Source organism: Equus quagga, chromosome 22 (assembly GCF_021613505.1).
Source record: "Equus quagga isolate Etosha38 chromosome 22, UCLA_HA_Equagga_1.0, whole genome shotgun sequence".
Lineage (NCBI taxonomy): Eukaryota > Metazoa > Chordata > Mammalia > Perissodactyla > Equidae > Equus > Equus quagga.
Genome location: NC_060288.1, coordinates 19,428,741 through 19,443,702, shown reverse-complemented (window position 1 = coordinate 19,443,702; position 14,962 = coordinate 19,428,741). Strand labels below are relative to the sequence as shown.

The following is a 14,962-nucleotide window of genomic DNA, read 5'->3' as shown; positions in this document are numbered from 1 at the left end:
ACTCCAAACCCTAACATACTTACTATTTGGCCTTTTACGAAAGTTACAATAGTCAGCTGACCCTTGGACTAGATTAAGTGTAAAGATTTCTTGGAAGAAGCACACTTAGGAGGATTGAAGGAAGATAATGGAACAGAGAGGTTGTTCAGTGAGTAGATGATGTGTCATCCTAAACTGTCGTTTGGTGGGTAGAAGTTCCTTCCATACAAATGCAAGTCCATAGACATTACCTTTTTTTTCTGGCTGTTTTTCGATGCTATTAGCTTGGATGTCTGAGCATTCTCAGTGGGTAAGAGCACAGAGCAAATGGAATCAGCTACCCTATTTGTGTCCCCGAGAATTGGTAGATTATATGATGTTTTTCATATTCAGCAGGTGCTGATTATAAAATCTTTTATTTTGACAAAAGGTGACTAAAATGACAGTTTTTAATTATTACTCCCTTCTTTCAAAATAGGGTATTATTTAAGAATGTAATTTGCTCCCTCCTGCCCCTCTCAAAAAAAAAAAAAAAAACAAAAACCTTAAAAATAATCAGGCTCAAATGTAATTCCGATTTAATTCTTGCTCACTTGAAGTCCAGAATGGGTATTTCTGATTGGTGGGGAGTAATCTTCTTCTTTTTTTTTTTTTGTTGAGTTATTGATAGGTTACAATCTTGTGAAATTTCAATTGTACATTAATGTTTGTCAGTCATGTTGTGGGTGCACCACTTCACCCTTTGTGCCCAACCCCCACCCCACCTTTCCCCTGGTATCCACTAAACTGTTCTTAGTCCATAATTTTAAATTCCTCATATGAGTGGAGTCATACACAGATTATCTTTCTCTCGCTGGCTTATTTCACTTAACATAATTCTCTCAAGGTCCATCCATGTTATTGCAAATGGAACGATTTTGTTCTGTTTTGCAGCTGAGTAGTATTCCATTGTATATATGTACCACATCTTCTTTATCCATTTGTCTGTTGCTGGACATTTAGGTTGCTTCCACGTCTTGGCTATTGTAAACAGTGCTGCAATAAACATTGGGGTGCGTAGCACTTTTGGGATTGCTGACTTCAAGCTCTTTGGATAAATACCCAGTAGTGGGATGGCTGGATCGTATGGTAGTTCTATTTTTAATTTTTTGAGGAATCTCCATACTGTTTTCCATAGTGGCTGTACCAGTTTGCATTCCCACCAGCAGTATATGAGGGTTCCTTTTTCTCTGCAACCTCTCCAACATTTGTTGCTGTTAGTTTTAGATATTTTTGTCATTCTAACGGGTGTAAGGTGATATCTTAGTGTAGTTTTGATTTGCATTTCCCTGATGATCAGCGATGATGAGCATCTTTTCATGTGCCTATTGGCCATCAGTATATCTTCTTTGGAGAAATGTCTGTTCATGTCTCCAGCCCATTTTTTGATTGGGTTGTTTGATGTTTTGTTGTTGAGTTGCGAGAGTTCTTTATATATTATGGATATTAAGCCTTTGTCAGATATATGACTTGCAAATATTTTTTCCCAGTTAGTGGGTTGTTTTTTTGTTTCAATCCTGTTTTCATTTGCCTTGAAGAAGCTCTTTAATCTGATGAAGTCCCATTTGTTTATTCTTTCTATTGTTTCCCTTCTCTGAGAAGGCATGGTGTCCGAAAAGATCCTTTTAATACTGATGTCAAAGAGTGTACTGCCTACATTTTCTTCCAGAAGCCTTATGGTTTCAGGTCTCACCTTTAGGTCTTTGATCCATTTTGAGTTTATTTTGGTGAATGGTGAAAAAGAATGGTCAATTTTCATTCTTTTACATGTGGCTTTCCAGTTTTCCCAGCACCATTTGTTGAAAAGACTTTCTTTTCTCCATTGTATGCCCTCAGCTCCTTTGTCAAAGATAAGCTGTCCATAGATGTGTGGTTTTATTTCTGGGCTTTCAATTCTGTTCCATTGATCTGTGCATCTGTTTTTGTACCAGTACCATGCTGTTTTGATTACTGTAGCTTTGTAGTATGTTTTGAAGTCAGGGATTGTGATGCCTCCCGTTTTGTTCTTTTTTCTCAGGATTGCTTTAGAAATTTGGGGTCTTTTGTTGCCCCATATGAATTTTAGGATTCTTTGTTCTAATTCTGTAAAGAATGTCATTGGGATTCTGATTGGGATGGCATTGAATCTGTAGATTGCTTTAGGTAGAACGGACATTTTAACTATGTTTATTCTTCCAATCCATGTACATGGAATGTCTTTCCATCTCCTTATGTCGTCATCCACTTCTCTCAGAAAGGCCTTGTAATTTTCATTATATAGGTCCTTCACTTCCTTAGTTAAATTTACCCCAAGGTATTTTATTCTTTTTGTTGCGATTGTGAATGGTATTGTATTCTTGAGTTCTTTTTCTGTTGGTTCATTACTGGAGTATAGAAATGCTACTGATTTATGCAAATTGATTTTATACCCTGCAACTTTGCTGTAGTTGTTGATTACTTCTAACAGTTTTCCAATGGATTCTTTGGTGTTTTCTATATATAAGATCATGTCGTCTGCAAACAGCGAGAGTTTCACTTCTTCCCTCCCTATTTGGATTCCTTTTATTCTTTTTTCTTGCCTGATTGCTCTGGCCAGGACCTCCAGTACTATGTTAAATAAGAGTGGTGATAGAGGGCATCCTTGTCTCATTCCTCTTTTCAGGGGGATGGGGTTCAGTTTTTGCCCATTGAGTATGATGTTGGCTATGGGTTTGTCGTATATGGCCTTTATTATGTTGAGGTAGTTTCCTTCTATGCCCATTTTGTTCAGAGTTTTTATCATAAATGGCTGTTGGATCTTGTCAAATGCCTTCTTGGTGGGCAGTAATCTTCTAAGCAGTGATTCTGGGATCCAGGCTTCTTCCATCCTGTGCTTCCACCATCTTTAACACATTTCAACACTTGTTTTTCTTTATTCATCTGTGTCAACGCAGATGGGACAGAATATGAAGGATCATATGTGAGTTTTATGGTCCAGGCCTAGAAGTGGTACATATGATGTCTGCTCAGATTCTGTTGGCTAGAACATATGGCATTTACCTGCAAGAGAGGTGGGAAAATATTGTCTGACTGTGTACCAGAAAAAAAGGGAAATGGTTTTGGTGACCAGCCCGTCTCTGCCACACGTACTGGTCATTCAAACCACTTTATGTTTTGAGAACAATCAGATATTGGTGACAGACAGAAGCTTTCACTTATTTCTCATCTTTTTTTCTTCTTTCTTTCCTGAAAGCAGTTAATCCTTGACATATGATCTTGGCTGGAATGGTATAATTTGGGCAGAGGAACTGTGGTGACACTACAGCGTCAGATTTTAGTGAAGGTCCAAATTTGGTATGATGTATCATATACTGAATGTTGACATAATTAATCTGTAATGGAAATAAATTCGTCCCTTACTATCTTAATACTTTACACAAATATTTCCAGTTCTCCCATTCTTGGACAAATGGTTAAGATTGTAATTCCCAGCTTTCCTGAGACTGAGTGTTGTCCTGCAGCCTGCTTTGGTGAAATGTGAGCAGAAGTGATGTGTGTTGCTTCTAGACAGGAGCTTTAAGAGTGAGCGGATGCTTTGCTGTGGTCCTTTCCCAGAGTCAGGTGATCCGTGGGAGTTTTTGTTGCGATGAAGCCTCAGGCAGCCTGGGTCCCTGGTTGACCATGGATATGAACAGAGCTCCCTGCCCACATGCCTGGATATTTGCGTTAAGCCACTGAAGTTTGGAGTTATTTATTTTTGTAGCAAAACTGAGCCTATCCTGAGGCATATAGGAGCAAGTATTGATGCTCCAAGGTCTTTACCCCTCTAGTGTTAAAGGTTGCATACTAACTATCTTATTTATAATAAAAAGGTAAATCTCTTTCCATTGTTTCTAATAATGCTAAGCATTTGAAGTGTTAGCTGCTACTTAGGTAGGCTTCTCCCAACGTAAAGATGCTTTTGGATTTACACCAAGATCTTCACCTTAAATGATTGTTCTCCATGCTACTCATCCTTGAAATGGGCTGCCTTTGCAAATAGGAGGAGAAAAATCTGAAGGGAATGGAATCTTGCTTGTTACTGCCTGCACAGCTAGGGTGCAGGCGTAGGGGAGGGGCTCGGGGACAGAGACCCTCTCACCGTCTGGGTAACACAGAGCAAGAAATCAGTGTCTTTGAGTGCTTGGGTGAAGGGTGATTGCTGTCTCCACTTTGCCGAGTAGAGAGAGGAGAAAAGATTTCTTTATCTAGAGGCTGTGGCAAAGAATGTGTGTTTCTGACGTTTACAGCCCCCTGTGCAATGCTGGCTGTATTTCCCATAATTCTGGGGGAAATAGCAGTACTACTGGCTAATAGTTATGCTTTATTATGGGTTAGAATGTTATCTATAGGCTCTTTAGGAATCTAACAATTGTTTATGTGTGTTTTTTTAATAATGGAAACTTTGTCTGAATTCCAAACAAGCAATCCATAAAAGGACTTGAACAATGCGCTAATTTTCTCTGAAGGCAGTTGTGCTAGTTTGTAACAAAGCTCCCCAAACTGGGTGGCTTAAAGCAACAGAAGTGTATTCTCACAGTTCTGAAAGCTGGAAGTCTGACGCCAGGCTGGCAGCCGGGCTGTACTCCCTCTGAAGCTTCCAGGGGAGGATGCGTCCCTGTCTCTCCCTAGCCCTTGGTAGCCCTGCATGTCCATTGGCTTGTCAGCATACCTCCAGTCTCAGCCTCTGTGTTCACATGGCTGTCTTCTCCCTTTGTGTCTCTCTGTCTTTATGTGGCATTTTTCTCTCTCTGTGTTTCTTCTTAGGACATTAGGATTAAGGCCTGCCCTAATGACCTGACCTTAACCTGATTACATCTGTGAAGACCCTGTTTCCAATAAAGTCACATTGGTAAGTACTGCAGGTTACGACTCCAACAGATCTTTTTGGGAGACACAGTTCAACCCATAACAGGAGTTTAAAAATGTGCCTGCCCCAGCGTACTGTTTTTTTTTTTGTTTGTTTTTTTGTGAGGAAGATTAGCCCTGAGCTAACTACTGCCAATCTTCCTCTTTTTGCTGAGGAAGACTGGCCCTGAGCTAACATCCATGCCCATCTTCCTCTACTTTATATGTGGGACACCTACCACAGGATGGCTTGCCAAGCAGTACCATGTCCGCACCCAGGATCCAAACCTGTAAAACCCAGGCCACCGAAGCAGAACGTGCACACTTAACCACTACGCCACCGGGCTGGCCCCAGCATACTGTTTTAAGTCAGTCATGCTTCTTAGAAAGGAGAAAAATATTCTCCTAAATCATGTGACTTTAAAAAGTGGATTAACTCAACAACAACAATAACAAAAAGATCAATTCAAAAATGGCCAAAGGACTCGAATAGACATTCTTTAAAGAAGATATACAAATAGCCGAGAAGCACATGAAGAGATGCTCTCTTCCTTTGAGACTGCTGTTCAGGGAGCTGCGCTGGTTGTTAAAATATAGACTAGACATTCTCCTGCGATGGTTTGTGAAAAGCGGTTGCCCAAAGCCCCAGGTGCTTCCTTGGGTTGCTGCAGCCAATGCAGCCTTTTCTGGGGGGTTCCTTGAACCTCCCCATGATCCGACAACTGAAGGGTAATTGCCTGGCTCTCCAGGGGCCTGGCTCCAGGACTCCGCTCCGGGGCTGTGGCCGGCACACGTTCAGGCTTGGTTGTTAACTCTTACGAATGAATAGTCTTCCTACCTTCTTCCTCTCTCTGGTTATGAACCATTTGAGAAATAAGAGAAAGAGTGAGGTGGATAGATTATTATAGATGAAATTCTAGATGGATTGTAATTACAGATTCTATAATGATAGAATTTCATCTAAAATTATAGATGAAAACTAGTTTGAGGGCCAGAGCTGCATTTGAGAGACACACTTACCCACCAAGTCACTGCAGTGCAGACACGGGGCAGGCCTCACCCATGCCACCGTGCTTCCCTCCTCTTTCCACCGTAGGAACAGAGTGGACCTTGTGTTCTCTGTGGGCAGTAGGGCTTGGGAGTAGGGTAACATGAGTGAGGCACTCACCTCACCTCAGGAATTTAAGGAGTGCCAGAAAAACTTCAGTGATCAAGATAAATAGTATTTAATGCATTATTTTAAACAACCAGAATTACTGTAAAAAATCCATGATGAACAAGATATCAAAATTTTAAGATAAAGACAGGCTCAGTGTTACTGACTTTTCCCTTTGCCTCAGGCTCCAGTATGGCTCAGCAGGGCACTGTTACGGATCCTGTCTTAAGTTTAGTGCCTGAGGCAAATACCACCCTCACCTCACCCTAGTCCTCGCCCAGCTAGTTCTTCCTAAATTTATGGAATGCATTATTAAATCACTTTCTTTCTCCTGGGTGGAGTGAGTAAAAGGACAGAAAAAGGGCAGGAATGTTCTGCTAACTGAACTCCCTCCACATGGAAGGAATAAACTCAAGTGGGATTTACAAGCAACATTCTTCATGACTATAAAAATTTCCAATTATTTTCTATTCTTTATTTTATTTATTTTTTTTGAGGAAGATTAGCCCTGAGCTAACTCCTGCCAATCCTCCTCTTTTTGCTGAGGAAGACTGGCCCTGAGCTAACATGCATGCCCATCTTCCTCTACTTTATATATGGGACACCTACCACAGCATGGCTTTTGCCAGTTGGTGCCATGTCCGCACCCGGGATCCAAAACGACGAACCCCGGGCCACTGAGAAGTGGAACGTGTGCACTTAACTGCTACGCCACCAGGCCGGCCCCTCCAATTATTTTCTTTAGACGGAGTGTTAGCTCTCTGGGAGGAAAGCGCAAAAGCATAAATTAAAGGTTCAAAGGCGAGGAAGTCTGTCCCCAGTTAGAGTGACAGGTTGCACAGTTGGATGGGAAGGTAACTGGCTCTGACAGTCCACTGGTGGTATTGATCTGGTTGGCTAGATAGGCATTCTTTTCTCAAAGCCCTCTGCCACATCCTTGCTGCTCCAGGGGTGGTCCATGGACTGAAAGCTTGATCACCACCAGGGAGATGGACAGGAAGGCAGAATCTCAGGCCAACCCCAGGCCTCCTGAATCAGACTACATTTTTTCAAAGAGGCCCAGTTGATTTATACTTGTTCTCTAAATTATTTCAAGTCCAACTCTGTTGTGGCACTGCCGTAGCCTTCATTTTGCAATCTGTTAGACCAATTCTAGCTTTCTTCCTGTTTATGTGGCTTCTCTGGAAATTGCTATGATCTTAGGAAACTGACTACTACGTATGCTTGTACTTGGTTCCTAGGGGTGAGATGTGCTTTACTAAACTCAGTGCTGGAGGAGGTTGAGTTTGTAAAAGGTAGATTGCAAGAGCCAATTTAAGAATTTAACCCTGAATTGTGAAAAATAGTACTGTGGTGAGGCTTAGGGGGTAAAACTGTTAGCTACCTTGAATGGTTTTAATAGGAGGTAGAGATTTATGAATATATCACACATGCTGATGATTTTTTGTTCAACTGCCTAATTCTTGACTTTAGAATAAAATTTGTAGCTTAGATATTGTGCATGTGTCTTCTCTTTTGTTTTAAAGTAAGTTGAAGATCAGGTAATATTTTGGGTTTTAAAGCCTAGAGAGCTGAACTACTCTTGTGATTTGTGAGTCCTTAAAAGCTTTTAAGAGGGCTGACATGATTTCATGATTTGTAAGCTCTAAATTATAACTGTATTTGTATTCATATCTTAAAAGGCTACTATGCCATATATTGATATAAATAAGGAGTAAAACTAAAATTCTCTGTGGCTATAAAGTAATGAAACTAGTTTTCACATGTGACTTGTGGAAACAGATTCTTTGTCATAATGATCATATCGGGTAGCAAGTGTAGCTATATTAGGTTCACACTATTGGGCTGGACATTGCAGGTACTTGGAAGATGGTAGAAGATACATACTGGTGTATAAGACTACCCAGTTTACGATTCAGTTGGTAAATAAGGCACACAACAACTGTGTAATCTAATAGTAATCTGCTCCTAGCAACTAATTTGGCTGCGTCATGTAGTTGACTTCTTAGAGATATTTTCCTTATTTGTAAAATGAGGAAGTTTGAATTGGATCTCTAAAATGTCTTCCTGTGTTAATACGATTGTTGTTGTTAGTGCTGTCCAGTCAATTCCGACTCCTAGTGCCCTGTGGACAGCAGAGCAGAAGCCTGCTGCGTCTTTTTGCGCCGTCGTCTCACCTTCAGGGGCTGTATCAGACAGTGCTCCACTGGTATTCATGGGGTTTTCATGGCGAATATTTTCAGAAGTGGGTGGCCAGGTCCTTTTTCCTAGTCTGTCTTAGTCTGGAAGCTCTGCTGAAACCTGTCCACCGTGGGTGACCTTGCTGATATTTGAAATACTAATGGCATAGCTTTCAGCATCACAGTGACAACTGACAGATGGGTGATGTGGTTTCATGGCTGGGAAACAAACCCAGGCTGCAGGGGTGCTAGTGCCAAATCTTAACCACTTGAGCACGAATTAATATGAATATAATGATGATTCAACTTTCCAGGTGTATCTATTCACTGTAAGAAATAATGGAATTTTTTATCTTTGGGGAATAAACAATCATTCTTCATAAACTAAGATTTAGAAAGTAACCTTATTTTTGCCAAAGGTGTTGAAATAGCTCGAGTCTTGCACTGGTAGTTCTTTTCATTGACCATTTCTTTTAGTACGTATTTATCAATTTTTAACCTTACAAATCATTATAGAAATACATATTTTGCTAATCTTTTTATTCAAGAGGAGCTACCATATCATATTCTTAAATCTTAAGTAGGGAATTTGTTCTCTCCTGTCCAAATGTTCTCTGAAAAAGATCTCTTTATTTTCACAAATGGCTCTCTTAAAAAAGGAAACTTGATATTCTACTTTGTTCTGGTAGATAATGCTCCTGAAAGACAACTTGAGAAATTAATCCTTCGGGTGAGAATGATTTATTCCAACCTTATTTTTTTTTTTTAAACTCTTTGCTTTTGTTTTAATAAAAAATGTTCCCAAGGTATTAACTTTGAAGGCTTACAAATTACATTGCAGTTATAGAAATATAAAGACATTAGTTCTTGGATCCTGTAAGATGACCTCAAAGAATGTGAGTGTAGCTCGTGGTGGGAACTTGGATACTATTCCTAAGGTAGGAGAGGAATGAAATTGGCCATAAGATAAAATGGCTAACTTGTAACTTTTCTGACGAAATTCCTGAGGGAAGGCGGATCAACTCTTTTTTTTCCATGGCTTTATCTTCATATTGATGGTAACTTGAAGCTATTGTTTAGTGAATGGTGAAGTTGATCTCCCAACTAATCCTGGAACTGATCAGCTTAATTTTAGAAGTTTTTGGGTATCCACATCTGTCCCACTAATTCTTGACTCTGTTCTACAAATGTAGAAAAGACTTAGTCAATTTATTCCATGTCAAAACTCTCCTTAAGTATTTCTTCTGAATGTATTTTTTATGTATTTGTTGGATAACATTGCTTACCAAGTTTGGAATTTGTTTTGTGAATTAAAAAAATTGTAAACCCAGTTGTACTAACCAGTTATGTGAAAGTCGAGTGGTTGATAGGTTCTCTATTTTCCTATTACTCTTTGTAAGCTACTGACTTGTAAGTCTAGAACACTTAGCCGTAACTTTAGTGGAATTTTACAACTGTTAGAAATGTTTTTGTTTACGATGACATGGGAAAATGCTTGAGAGACAAGGCTGAACAAAATGTATAAACTTTAAAAGCAAAGCTCATGTCCTATCTATTATCACATATTAACATATATGTTATAAAGAAGCCTACTTTTTTTTTTTTTCATTTAACAATTTGGTGAACTATATAAAAAGCCTTAAAAAAAAATCATATCCTTTGACTGCATAATGCTTTTATTTCCAGGAAATTTTTCCAAAGGAAATAATCAGAGGTAGTTAAAGATTATGAAGATGTTGAGTGTAATTATTTATAAAGGAGGAAAACCGGAAACAGCCTAAACATGGAATGACATGAAACGGGTGGTATAATTTATCCTATTATACATTTATTTTAAAATAACTTGAAGTGCTTTGATATATGAACCATTTACTTTATTCCATTTTTATCAGGTTGTTTTTGGTGTTTTTTTTTTTTTCAGATTTTTTTTAAAGTCATCTTTTGTGTGCTTTGGGAGAGGGAGCTAAGGAAGTAAAGCTCCATCAATTGACTCTAATGACTGTTTGTGTAGACAAGTGACTTCCATGATTTATGTTCAATGCTTCTGTTCGCAGTGCTCAGATTCCCTTATACTGGAGTCTCTTAAATGAGGATTGCCCTTCATGGAAACAGAAAGGAGTAGCATGTTTAGTGCTTTTTGAAAATATACCCCACACACGTAAGTCTAAAAAATGAATAAATGTGCTTCTTGATTTAAACATTTAGCTTGAACATGTTTCATACCCAAGAATTAAAAATAATTTGTGTTTCATAAAAGATTTTATTAGGGTGCTAGCCAAAAAACTATTACTTCAGTGATTTCTTTAGTAACTAAAGAGCTGTGGTGGAAAAAAATTGTGATTTATGTTTTGCATGAGTATTTAAATCATATAGCCCTTACTTTAGGATTCAGGATCTCTTTTTGAGTGTATGCTCTCACCCTTGTATGTGCACACATATATGCTGTTGAGATAAACATGGTGGCCTTGTTTCTTTCCCCGAGAAAAGGCTGATTTCAGGATCCGTGGCCAGGAACACACTGAGCGCTGTTAGTAGAGATACTGATCCTTTTAGTTCTTCCATCGTTCCTATTATCCTGGTTGAATTTGGGTCCCTGAAGTTCGAATACAGAGAAAAGATTGCAAAATAGAAAAATGAGATCTGCTCAATTTATAAATTTAAGGTTACAGAGTGTCATTTTTTTGCTCACGGATATTGTGTGTCTTCCGTACTGTGACATCTGAACGACATTAAATACCAGGATTAGAAGTCAGTTCAAGTGAATGTGTATATATATATATCTGGATTATTTATTTGCATTCCTAGCTTGAACATTTGGGCCTTTCTTAAGCATTTCAATTTGACCAAAAGCACAATCAAATTTTAGTTCTGTGCAAAAATCTTTAGATTTGAAAATTTTCGTGTTATTCTTAATGAGTTTTTTAAAATATACAATTCAGTAGTTTCCAGTATATTTACAGCACTGTGCAATCATCACCGTAATCTTTAGAACATTTTCATTATCCTCAAAAGAAACACCATCCCAGTTAGCAGTCACTCCTCATTCCCTTCCCTCCTACTCTTTCTCAGCCCTAGAAAACCACTAATCTACTTTCTGTCTCTGTAGATTTGCCTATTCTAGACATTTCATGTACCTAGTATCACATAATATGTAGTCTCTTGTGACTGGCTTCTTTCACTTAATATAATGGTTTTTAAGTTGTAACATTTATATCCATGTTGTAGCATGTATCAATACTCCATTCCTATCTGTTGCTGAAGAATATATTCAGTTGTGTGGGTGTACAACATTTTCTTATCTATTTACCAGTTAATGGACATTTGGGTTGGTTCCACTTTTTGACTGTCCTGAATAATGCTTCTATTAAGAATCATGTACATTTGAGGACTAGTTTTTGTGTGGACATATGTTTTCATTTCTCTTTAGTAGATGCTTTAGAGTTGCTGTGTCATATAGTAACTCTATTGGAAGTTCCTAAAAATGTTAAACAGAGTACCACTTTATTAAGAATCACCAACTTTTTTTTTCCCCAACTTTGAAATGGAATGTTTGAGATAGGGAATGAAAACATGGAAAAGAGAAATGCTAATGTCGTAATGCTTCATTGGTCTTGAGTTCATTTGCTGTGCCTCCGAGGTCTGTCTGGTAATCACGTTCCATGGAAACAATAAGGGACCCTTCTGGAAATGAAAAGGGCATTATCACTAATTAGGGTGGGACAACATAAACTGGGACCGTCCTAGGCAAATTAGGACCAATGGTTACACTGTCAACCAGCCAAAAGAAATGGCTGTTGTCAGATTTAGCCTCCTTCTCTCTTATGACAAGTAAGAACCACTGGGAGTAGGGGGGAGCCATCAGATGTGCAATCAGTCCCAGGGGAAGTTCAGCTGTGTCTTTGTCTTCTTTTCTGTCCCATTCCCTCAAATGAAAAAGTATCTTTGGAAGAGGGTGATACTTCAGCTAATAATGTCTAAGTACCCATATCCATAGTTGTAGGTTCTAAATGTAAAAATAAAGTAACTGAAATTAATCAAGTGATGACTTATTAATTCTTCTAATACTTGAGTTAAATGTTTTATTTCTTCCAGGGAACAACAAATCGTTTCAACTTCAAAGCATCTTAGACTAAGAAACGTTCAACTGTGCTGAAGAACTTAGGAGACAGTTTTTCCTTCCCTCTCATTTGAAAGGACTTAAAGAGGAAATAAAATGGCAGAAGTTTAAAGTTAATATTCAGGATGAATGATGGTAATTCAGATGACAAGACAGGAGATGAACTGCAATCCTCATCTATCAGTGATAAAAACGGAAACACATACTCATACAACCCCAAATCACCACCTACACAAAACTCTTCAGCCAATACTGTGAATTGGAATTCTGCCAGCTCGGATGACATGGTGGTTGATTGTGAAACCAACTCTGCTGTGGACATTGGTGAATCTGTTTCTTTAAACCCTCGGTGTGTTGAAGTACTTGATCACCAAAAGTCTTCAAGTGGTTTCGTTAGTAAGGAGATGTTAGATATGCACAAAGATTCCACACGGCCGTCTTCTGCACGGGTTGTAGATGGAGAGGAGCCCAAGTACCCACATAACAATTGTCATTCTCTGGAGTCATTTCAGGCCCAGAGTATTGAGACAGCTCTGCCTTTTGTGTGGAGATCTAATGATGATGATTTGAACTGTACAGACTACCCTTCTGCCTTGGAGCTAAACCAAACGTTTGACATGAAAGTGGATAACATTAACTGCACCTTTATCACACATCATGCCATTGGAAACAGTCAGTCTTTGCATACCACTGGAAGTCTGCAACCAACCTGCGTGAGAAGTGGAAATACATCTTTACCCTGTTGCGTTCATGCATCTTCCCATTCTGATAAGATACACGTGAGAGGAACAAGTTGTGCTAGAGACAGCTTTGAAAACCCTCAGGCCACAATATCAGAGGCCCAAGACATAGCTTACACAGCCTTTTCTGATGTGGTGATGCAAACTGATGTTCCAGATAGTGGAAATTGGTGTCAGTATTCTTTGGGCAAGGTCACCAGTGAGTACACAGATGGATCACAGCAAAGACTAGTTGGAGAAAAAGAGATACAAGCCCTAACACCAGTTTCTGATGACATGGATGTTCCCAATGGGTCTGTATTACAAGAGTTCTTTTGTTTATCTAAAGATGAACCAAATAGTGAGACACATTCACAGAGCTCATATGGGCAAAAGGAAATGAGCCAAAATCTAAGAGAAACAGTGTCCAATTGTCTTATAGATGATGAATGCCCTTTATTGGTGCCAGCTTTTGATACAAGCAAAGCCCAAGTGCTGAACCCAGAACATAAAGTCACTGTGGCTAAAGACACACAAATTGCTTCCAGCGAAAAGGATTTGGGAACTCAAAATCGTACCATAGATTTGATACTGAGTAGCCCACCAGGGCAAAAAGGGGCTTCATCATTTGAACTGACTTGGGATGCAAATGATATGGTCGTTAGCACAAATAACACAATTTGCATGTCAACACCAGTCCTAGAACCCACAAATGCAACCTTTTCTATTTCCCCCATTGAAGCAACAGAGAAATGTAGTAAAGTTGAGAGGAGTAATCGAGAGCTTAGAAATTTACCAAACTTGAAGGGGGCACCTGTGAACAAGTCTAAAGCTAATCTAGGAAAATCAACAGCCAAAACGAATACCCCTGTAGGCAGCAAAGTTAGAAAAACCGAAATTATAAGTTACCCAAGACCAAACTTCAAGAATGTCAAAGCAAAAGTTATGTCTAGACCAGCGTTGCAGTCCAAAGACCCTGCTTTATCAAAGGTCACACCCAGATCTCAGTCAACCGGTGCCTCGTCACCCTCATCGGTGTCTTCCTCAAGACAGTTGACAGTTTTGAGCAAAACACCAAGATCTGACCTGAATGCGGACACAAAAGCAGAAATCTTAATTAACAAGACGCATAAGCAGCAATTTAATAAACTCATTACTAGCCAGACTGTGCATGTTACAACTCATTCTAAAAATGCTTCACACAAGGTTCCAAGAACAACATCTGCCGTGAAATCGAATCAGGAAGATGTTGACAAAGCGAGTTCTTCTAATTCAGCCTGTGAGACTGGGTCCGTGGTTGCATTTTTCCAGAAGATCAAAGGTGTACTCCCGGTTAAAATGGAAAGCACAGAATGTTTGGAAATGACATGTGCTTCCAATATCGATCGGATTAGCCCTGCAAAGAAGGGTGAAAAAGAAAATGGGACACCTGTGGAAAAACAAGAGCTGAAAAAGGAAATTATGAATGAGACCTTTGACTATGGTTCTCTGTTTTTGGTAAGTGAAATTTTTGCCTGCTTTAGGGAATAGTGGAGGAAACTGAGGGATATGTGTGCAATTGGTTATCCACTAATAGTCGATAATATTGCAGAACTAGGTGTGCAAATTTTCTTTCAGGTGTTAATATATTATTCAGTAATTCCTTGTCTTAGTACATTGTAGAATGTTAATTGGTTACAATATAGGAAACTTGCACATTGAAAAAAATTCTCAAGTTCAGTATTTCATATTGAGTATGAATGTTCCTTTTAATAGTAAGCTAAAAGAACGGTTACTTTAGTATTTTAGGATAATTAGTTATTTGAAGTTAAACATCTGATTATATTTTACATTTACGAAACAAAGGTTTGTGTATGAACTTTAAAATGTATCGGCCCACATTTAAGAAATGGCTGGGGAGTGCTGGTAAACAGTATCAACACAAAAA

General features: G+C 38.9%; 1 protein-coding gene across 12 annotated transcripts in view; it reads left to right on the top strand.

Annotated features, from left to right (window-relative positions):
* The window catches only part of MTUS1 (microtubule associated scaffold protein 1), a 145,478-nt gene that overhangs the window by 35,521 nt on the left and 94,995 nt on the right, over positions 1–14,962 (top strand). For 7 of the 12 annotated variants that reach the window (XM_046648581.1, XM_046648590.1, XM_046648588.1 and 4 more), the window contains exons 2-4: positions 4,783–4,867; positions 10,254–10,357; positions 12,292–14,532. The exons of 1 other annotated variant lie outside the window; for it this stretch is intronic. In XM_046648581.1, the coding sequence (XP_046504537.1) occupies positions 12,442–14,532 (2,091 nt within the window). In that variant the 5' untranslated portion in view covers positions 4,783–4,867; positions 10,254–10,357; positions 12,292–12,441. The remainder of the gene's footprint in view (positions 1–4,782; positions 4,868–10,253; positions 10,358–12,291; positions 14,533–14,962) is intronic. 4 more of the 12 variants (XM_046648585.1, XM_046648584.1, XM_046648582.1 and 1 more) reach the window with 3 other exon arrangements.